Source organism: Gracilinanus agilis, chromosome 1, assembly GCF_016433145.1.
Source record: "Gracilinanus agilis isolate LMUSP501 chromosome 1, AgileGrace, whole genome shotgun sequence".
Taxonomy (NCBI): domain Eukaryota; kingdom Metazoa; phylum Chordata; class Mammalia; order Didelphimorphia; family Didelphidae; genus Gracilinanus; species Gracilinanus agilis.
In genome coordinates, this window is record NC_058130.1 from 198,981,329 (window position 1) to 198,990,993 (window position 9,665).

A 9,665-nucleotide genomic window follows, 5' to 3' on the forward strand; every position below is an offset into this window, starting at 1 on the left:
CAGGCTAGAGGGTACAAGCACAGGACTTGGATTCAGGATGACCCAAGTTTGAATCTTGCCTCACAAGCTTATTTGATGTGTGGCCCTGAGCAATTCATTTAACCTTCCTATGCCTTTGCTTCCTCATCTATAAAAGGAGGATAATTATAAAACCTATTTACATTATTGTTCTAAGGATCAAATATCCTTCAAGCATGGTGTAAATGTTTTTGATAAGTAGATACTAAGAGTACTAAAATTTTTTTTTTTTTAAACCCTTACCTTCCATCTTAGAATCAATGTTGTATTGCAGAAGGGCAATGGGGGTTAAGTGACTTGCCCATAGTTACATAGCTAGGAAGTGTCTGAGGCCAGATTTGAACTCAGGATCTCCTGTCTCTGGGCCTCCATTCTCTGAGCTACCCAGCTGCCCGTAGTAGATATTTTTTAAGAGAAGGGGGGAGGAAAGAAACATTTATTCATTTCCTACTTTGTGCCAAGTACTATAGTAAGTGCTTTACAAATATTATCTCACTTGACATATATGTGTGTGTATAAATACATAAAGAAATATATATACAAAGAACAATATACAAATATTATTCTCACAACAGTCCTGGGAGGTAGGTGTTTTTATTATTCCCAATTTACAGATGAGGAAACAAAGGCAAACTGATTAAATGACTTGCCCTTGGGTCATACAACTAGTGAGTGTGTGAAGCCAGATTTCAACTCAGATCTCCGGATTCCAAGCCTTGTCCCTCCATCCCCTGCATGACAGAGCTCTGTGGCATCTGTCACTTGGCTAGAGGAGGCTTCTATTCATTCAGTTCTTTGAGTCCTTCTTTGTCTCACTCTCCCTTGCGTACGTGTCTTTGACATTATCAAGAAACCAGCCAGCGCTTTAAAAAAGCCTGCCATGTCCCAGACACCAGAAGCTAAGCAGTGGCTGCCCTCAGAGTGTTTTGACTTGCTTGTGACTTGTTTTAAGTGAGGCAGACATCACCCTCCTATCATTGCCCTCTTTGGAGATGACGGACAAAGGACAGCAACAAAGCTCATTGAGAACATTGGGTTCTTCTTGCCCCTCAATAAAGGGGCCAGTGATAGAGGGGAACAATAATGGATTTATCCATGATGGAATAATGAAAACTTGCAGGTGTGAGTCCATAATTGTGACCCCTTCTGCATACTTTGCAGAGATAAATGTAGGTTGTGTGCCCTTCTTGGTGGGGGATGGAGTACTTAATGATCTTTTCTGCAGGTCTCTCAGAAATATCCCCAAAAGAATATTGACTCTAAACAATCACCCTAGTACAAATATCAATAATATGGAAATAGATATTGATCAATGACACATGTAAAACCCAGTGGAATTGTGCATCAGCTATGGGAAGGAATGGAAAGGGGGGAAAGATAGAATATGAATCCTGTAACCATGGAAAAAATGTTCTATATTAATTAATTAAATAAAAATTTCAAGATTAAAAAAAAAGAAGAAATATCCCCAAAACATGTAGTAAATTGTTATGTAGATTGAAGGAGGAGCTTCTTTTTTATAGGGTAGCTAGGTTGTGTGGTGAATAGTGGATCCTCTTGAATTCAAACCTGACCTCAGACTCTAGTTGTGTGACCCTGGGCAAGTCGCTTAATTTTGTCTGCCTCGGTTTCCTCATCTGTAAAATGAGCTGGAGAAGGAAATGGCAAACCATTCCAGTGTCTTTGCCAAGAAAACCCCAAATGGGACCATAAAGAATCTGACACAACTTAAAATGACTGAAAACAGGTGGATGTTAAGTTTGATAACAGAACTGAAAGGTCCTGGGGGAATGATTTGGTTCATTCTGATTGGCTTGTGGCCCTTTGATATGGATGAATTATGTGTTCTTTTGTAATATACTTACAGGCATCTCTCCTGATTTTAGTTTGATCTGTTTCTTTTCTCCCCCATCCTCCAGCTCTACATCCTCTAAGGGTAAACAATCTTTGCTATTGACTTAAAGTGGTTTGTAAATGTTAAAAGTGTTAACATCTGTTTGCTTTGTCTCTTTTAGATGTGGTTCGGACATTAAGCAATGCTGAGGACTATCTTGATGATGAAGATTCGGATTAATGCCTTCCCAAAGTGTTTAAGATTTGAAATATATGTCTATGTCTATGCCATTAAAAATCTAAGACAAACAATCCTATCATTGCCAGAAGAGTGTTGGTAACTGTAAAAAGTACATGTGAGAAAAGGCAGTTCTGCCTTCTGTTGGGGTAGAAATTGTAAATTACTTTATCTTCACTTTAAATTTGCCAATAAGTGACTAGATTACTTTGCTGTGTAAAGTGCATTTATGTTCACCAAATTAGCACAAGAGAGAATAATTTCTATTTATCCTGCTTGAAGGAACTAATTTTTTTTTTTTTTTGCTTAATAATGAAAACTCGGGGTGGATATATATATATATATATATTTTTAAGTTCATAATTTACCTCAGAGTTGAAGTATTTTGAATGAACTATAGAGGGGGAAATGCTTGTTATAAACACAAACCAAAAGTATCTCTTTAGAAAGCTGTCGGTTATTCTGACAAAAATAAATATTTTATGATACTTTATACCTGTAATCTGTTTTTTGTGAAGTTGTCTTTTGGTAAACGAATCTTGTGATGGTATTAGTGCTTTGAATGAGAACATTTTAAGCAAATTATTTTATTTTCAAATTAATTGGTACATTTTATTTTGACACAAAAATATTACCCCAAAATGCCTGAAGAAACCTTTTAAAAGCATAAATTTCCTTAAAAAAAAACAAACAAACAGATAATTGATTTAATGGTAAGAAGGAGTGATTAACTTGGGCACCAGATTGAATGTTTTATTTGATCCAAGTCTAGAGGGGTTCCTTCAGAGGAGTCGCAGGGGCAGAGAAGGTACTGTTGAGGTGTGAGTACAAGGTTGATGTGAGCTTGCAGGAAGATGTGGTTACTGAAGACAAGATGGTTAGAAGTCCCAAGGAGAAAACCAGGTGAGACAATTAATAGCTGTGGGATGCTGGATGTTTTTACCCCTTCTGTCTTTCAACATCTTTATCTAAAAAATGAGGGAGTTGGACTCAGTAACCTTTAAGGTCTCTTCTTTATCTGGATCTATGATTCTTTAAGTGAAGTAATATTCTACTCTGTTTATGTGCCATACTTTTTACAAGCTACTCTGGGCCCCAGATTTTTTCCCCTGCTTTTCATTACCACAAAATATTGTTGTTATGTATTATGGAATGATCCAATGTGATAGACTGCTACTAACAGCAATAATCTGGGACAGTTCTAAGGGACTTATAAAAAAAGAATGCTATCCACATATAAAGAAAAAACTGTTGGAATCAGAATACAGATGGAAGAGTATCATTTATCACTTGTTTATTTGGCTATATGTTTTGGGGTTTTGGTTTTATAAGATTATTCAATTACAAAAATGAACAATATGGAAATATGTTTTTTGTGATGATACATGTATAACCCAGATCAAATTGCTTGCCAGCTCCAGAAGGGGGAAGGAAGAAGGGAGGGAAACAATTTGGATCATATAACTCTGGAAAATTTATGTGAAAATTTGTAATTAAAATAAAAACAAATAATGTTGCTATGGACATTTTGATACATGTGGGATTTTTACCCCCTTGGGATATATTCCCAGTAGAGGGACCTCCAAGTTAAAAGATGGGAACAAATGAGTAATGTCTTTTTTATAATTCCAAACTCTTCTAGAATTGGCCATCCTAATTCCCAGCCACTAATAGTGAATTCTCATTCCTGTGAGGAACTTCTTAAAAAGTAATTTATACAATTTCATTATAGTTAACGTCAAGACAATTATCATTGATAAGTTATGTTTCAAAAAATGATGTGTAATTTGATAATTAATTTCATCTTTATCTTTAGTTATCTGAGCCTTAATGGCTCTGATGCTTTAGCAAATTGACAAATCTAAGAAGAGGTTCTCTCAGCTATGAGAGATTCTATAGTTTGAGAAAGGAGTCATGAAAGATTTGTGTTCAGTTTTGTTTGTTTGTTTTGATAACTTTCTCACCTTTCAGAATGTGGGTGTGATGAAGTTTTTCATGGAAGATAAAAGTTAGTATGATAGAACATCCCCATGATAATGATACTGAATATAGGAGCCTGATTTCTGTGTTATTGAAATAATGTTAGAATCTGCTGTTTAAAAGTAGATTTTGTAAAAAGTCTGTCTTGTTAATTTCATAAAACACTTTGATGAAGATAAGGAAATGTTTAAAGAAGGAAGTGGCTCAACTCAGGAAGTGAGTAACTGCTGGTAAAAAGACTTTTTGTCTGATGTGTGTCTGCCTTGAGATAAGAAAAAATTTTTGATCCTCAATCAGCCCCTTAAAAAAATGACAACTGATAGATATTACATATATATGTAATGGCTGTAACAGACCATGGGTTTAAATTCTGGAATTGAAGGAAAAGCATATTTTATCTTTGCAAATTGAAATTGTCTCTGAAATAGAAAACTTGGGCTATATAATTATAACCCTTGCTGTTGTGGAGAGAATGCTAGACTTGTAGTCGAGGAGACTTGGGTTCAGATTCAGTGGTTGACTTTTACTAGCTGTGTAATCATAAGAACACCATTTTCTCCAGATCTTGGCTTCTGTAAAATAAGGGAGTTGGACAAAATGCTCTTGAAGTTGCCTTCCAAGTTATATTCTTGCCATCTATGACATTTTTACATACAGAACTTCTCTTTCCACAGATCATTTTGTATTCTTGACTTTTCATTTCTGACATTTCACCACCAATTTTCCTAGTCACAGAGACTCAAGGCTTGTTATCTTTGACTCTTCTTTGTCCTTCACATCTTCCCCCTCAGTTGTTCCCCCTGCCCATCCAATAACTCACCACTTTCTATCACTTCTACCTCTAATATTTTTTTCTGATTTTGGCATTGTTATCCTGGAGTCCTCAAACTTGTTTTTTGCCTTTTGAAAAACATTCTGATGATTATTTCCATATAATTGGCATTTTAAAATATCACATAGTTGGTTTCCTTTGTAAATCCTGTATAATTTATTTTATGATAAATACATAATACAACCTCTATAGCAAATATAATTTGTAATAATTTAACAAATTTAATAAATAACAAAATATCATTTTGAGATGGGGTTCATAGAATTTGTCAGAACCTTTGATTCCCAAAATGTTTAAGAACCCTTGCTCTAATCTAAATGTATACTTCCCTGATCTCGCTGGCACCGTCACAATCAAGCTTTCATTGCCTCTTGACTGGATTTTTGCAATAGCCTAACCATTCGTCTTCCCACCAAGTCTTCCTCCTCACCAGTTCATTACATCCACCATTCAAGAGTGAGCTTTCTAAATTATACCACAGATAATTTTACTGGCTTGTTCCCAAACTTTTGATGGTTCACCATTGCTAGCCAATTTTAGTCTGACATCCAGGGCCCTAACCCACTTTTCCAGTTTTATCCCCCAACTACACAAACTCCAGCTGTGGGACCCTGGATGTTTGAACTCTTCTTTGCTTCAATATCTTCATCTAAAAAATGAGGGAGTTGGTCTCCATGACTTCTAAGTTTCCTTCTTTGTCTAGATCTATGATTTTTTTGTGAAATAATATTCTGCTCCATTTATGTGCCATAATTTTGTTGAGCTACTTTGGGCTCGGGTTTTCCAGTAATACTATTCTGTAAGCATACTCAATACTTTTCTGTTTTCATACTTTAATGTTTCCTCTCTCTGTCATCATTTCCCCCCCATTTTACCCTTCTATGGCCAATAACTAGTCTTTATATATTGCTCTAAGGTTTACAAAAGCTCTTTACATTTGTTACCTCATTTGATCCTCACAATAGGTTTTGTGTTGTAGGTGCTTTTATTCCCATTAGGCTTAGAAAGGTTAAGTGATTTGCCCAGGAAGTGTCTGAGATAGGAATCAAACTCAGGTCTTTCTGTATCCCAGTTCATCACCAGGCATTGCCCCCTAAATCTCTTCCTATTGAAATCTTGCCTATTTATCAAGACTTGATTCAGTTGACACCTTCATAAAACCTTCCCTGACTCTCGACACCTAATTGTAATAATATCTTTCTTCTGAAGCCCAGCAATTACATTTTTACCACCCGACACCTAATCCACTAACCACATCCTGTTTGCTTTAAAGCCCTTCATGTATGTGCTTTCACCCTGTCCACTGGACTCTAAAGCTCCCTGGGCCCCTGCACAACATGTACAGAGCCGTTTGCTAAACAAAGTATGTTTAGTATATTTTTTATAAAATGGTAGCTACTTTGAAATGTTGCCTTTTCCATTGTAACCCTTAAGTAAATATTCTCCAAATCGTGCCTTTGCTTCCTCTGTGCCTATAGAATGTCCTGATGGTCCTTAATCTTTTTTTAGTGTTCCCCTGGCTCCTATAGATTTTGAGTCTGGAGTGGATAGAAGAGAGAATAAAGAAAAAAAAAAATCAAGAACTTATAACCTGAAGGTTAATAGTAAAAATATTTTAAAATGAGAATAGATAGTAAAACCTTTATAGTTATGTATAAATTCAAATAAAATGATACATTTAGATAAAAACTTTAGAGTGAAATCTTAGTGTGGGGACCACTATTTTAGGAGACGGTCAAGTAAAGAGGATGTCAGGAGAAAATAAGGGGATCATATCAGTGAAGGCATATACTTATTTTTCTTTGGAAATATGTAAGAGGTTGGGGAGGTAAAAAAAAAAAAAGAACAGTTCATTCAATTATAGCTGAGACCATGGGAAAAATTTATTTTTGGTTTTGTGTTGACTTGGCTTTTCATGGGTGTCTACCAGTAAATCTGTGGTTTTCACAGAGGCTTAGTGAGTGCTGAATTCAGCAACAACAACAACAAAAAAAACCCTATTCCAGCATTAAGTGACTGCATTGCAGATGTAGCCCTGCAAACTGCAAACAAAAGCTTGTGATTTACCTTCTCGAAATGATTTTAGAAGTTATTGCAGTCTAACCTTTCTGGCTGTCATGGTGCCTTTGTCATTTAGAAAGAACCTTCTGGGCAGTTCATGGAATTACTTTCAGCTAAAACCCTGCTGCCTTTAATGTTAAGGAGAAAGATTTGGTTTGTAAGTTAGGTTTCATTTCTTTGTCTGGCCGGATGCTGTTTGTAATTTCATTGTGCTTTCCATCCACTCTGCAGTATAATAACAGAAGGTTCCAGATTTCTGTGATTAGATCTTGGATCTGTTATGGGTTCTTTTGTATAATTCAAGAAAAATTAGAGAACAAAGCAATTGTAGCATTAGCTCATTAAATGAAACTTACTATTCCTTTGCCCTTTTCTGTTGGGAATGATAGCAAAGCAGGGACAGAATTTGGTTAGTTTGGGGGAGTCAGGCATATTTCGTTTAATGTAAGTTTTCTGCATTTTAAAGTGAAGTCATTCATATTGATTAATGAAGATTCTTAGTAAAATATTTCTCAGGTATAAAGATTGCTGATCTGACTTTTAGAGTGAATAGAGGGCCCAAGTAAACACTAACTATGAGTTAATAGTCAATTTGACCCTTTGTTTAATTTTGCAATAAGAAGTTGGGTAATCAAGTTTATAATTTATTTAAGCATTTGAAAGTTGGGATGTAGATGGAAATTAACCATTTTCTAATGAACTAAAAATCTCTCAGAAATTGTCCCTCTTTTGACCTCATCCCCTCCACATATAGCATTTATCTTGTTATCTATAAATCTATAGACTTCTTTTAACATTGTTCTATTATTTTTATTTTAAAGATTAAATGATATATCATAAACCTGATAGTGAATGAATATGAACCTGAAAGTGTAAGTACTTAAACTTGCTTTGAAATCATATATATATACATATATATATGTACATATATATAGTTTACATAAACTAAATTAGTGAGCTTTGACATAAGATATAACTTCTGTCATTCCAAGTTCCCATCAGGAGTTCATTTTTAAAAATTTGCTTTTCCTCATGGATTGTAGTTAGTATGAAATCTATTCTTCCTTGCTTTTTTCACTTTTAGTATTTTTAAATTTTTCTTTTAAAATTTTCTTTTATTTTTCATTATATACTTAGTAACACCACCAAATTCATTTAACTGAACATATGTATAAAAAAGATTAATTGTAAAACCACAAACTACAATATTTACAATTTGTTTAAAATGTAAATTTTATATGTATACTAACGTAAACATTCTCTGTTTTGCTTGGATACTTTTTTCTCTTGATATGGTAGCTATTTTTAAAATGTAATCATGGCATGTATTATCCTTATTCTCTTTTCTTCTCTTTTAATCTCTGCATACATTTCCCTTATTTTCCTTATATTTCCAATATTTCAATAACATCATATAATCTATTACATTCAAATATTATTATCCATTCTGCCATTCCTCTTATTCATTGCATTTGTGTTATTTCCAGTTATTTTGTCATAACAAATAAAGCTTCCATGAACATTTTCATACATACACAGCTTTTCACCCTCTCAATAACACCCTTAAGACCTAACCCTAGTAATGGGATCTCTAGATTAATGAGCATGAACAACTTTACAGGTCTTAATGTAGATTTCCATCTTGTTTTCTAAAAAAAAAAAAAAAATTCACAGCTGCTCTAGCAATCAGACATGTTTCTCCATCTTCCTGTCAGCATTTAATATGATTACTTCTTTATTCCCTTACTATGCCCTCCTACTTCTTGATTCCCTTATCCCCTCTACTTACCCCCCCACCCACTTCTTGATATAAACTCTCCTCTAGGTATCCCTTTCTTCCCTCCCTTTTCTTACCCCCTTGTCCTCTTTCCTCTTAACTCAAACTTCTTTCTCTTATTCCCTTATGCCCGTCCTGTTTCTCTGTATAGTTAAGAAAAATTTTATGGGGGCAGTGGATTGAAAGCCAGGCCTAAAGATGGGAGATTCTAGGTTCAAATCTGGCCTCAAGACACTTCCTAGTTGTGTGACCCTGGGCAAGTCATTTAACCCCCATTGCCTAGCCCGTATCACTCTTCTGTCTTAGAATCAATACAGTATTGATTCTAAGACAGAAGGTAAGGGTTTAAAAAAAAGAAAAGAAAAATTTTACCCTTCTAATTGTGTATATTGTTCTCTTTTTATCCCAGATCTGATGAGAGTTTTTTTCTAGTACCCCCAGCCCTCCACCCCCTCTCCCTTTTCTCTGTGGCTGTCCCTCTACTCATTCCTCCTTTATATGAAATAGCCGTTCCAGAGTACCTCTCACCATTTGGGCTTATTCCATTAGATTCCAGTGTCCTCAGGTCTTCTATCCATATCTGTCCCTTCAAAATACCCAGGCAATGATACCATTCCCAGGGGAAAAGAATCTCTGTGTGTTTCTTACAGATCCAATTTTCTCTTGAATTCTGGGTTTTTCTCCAGAATAGTTGAAATTCCATTAGTTTCCTATTTTCTTCCTTTTATAATTATGCTCATCTTTGCTGGATGTTATTCTTGGTTGTAAGTCTAGTTCTTTTGCTCTCCAAAATGCTGTGTTCCAGGTCCTGCAACCTTTTAGATGTTGCATTGTCTCGTATTAGTCTGACTGTAGCTCCACAGTATTTAAATTGGTTTTTTTTCTTGTTGCTTGTATTTTTGCCTTAACTTGAGGCCTATGGAATT

The 9,665-nt window shown here is 35.1% G+C and overlaps 1 protein-coding gene across 1 annotated transcript in view; it reads left to right on the top strand.

The window, feature by feature from the left end:
- The window catches only part of OSTF1 (osteoclast stimulating factor 1), a 57,828-nt gene extending 55,246 nt beyond the window's left edge, over nucleotides 1-2,582 (top strand). Inside the window, exon 10 of the mRNA XM_044659559.1 lies at nucleotides 2,034-2,582. Within this exon, the coding sequence (XP_044515494.1) occupies nucleotides 2,034-2,092 (59 nt within the window). The 3' untranslated portion in view covers nucleotides 2,093-2,582. The remainder of the gene's footprint in view (nucleotides 1-2,033) is intronic.
- Nucleotides 2,583-9,665: the final 7,083 nt, after the last annotated feature.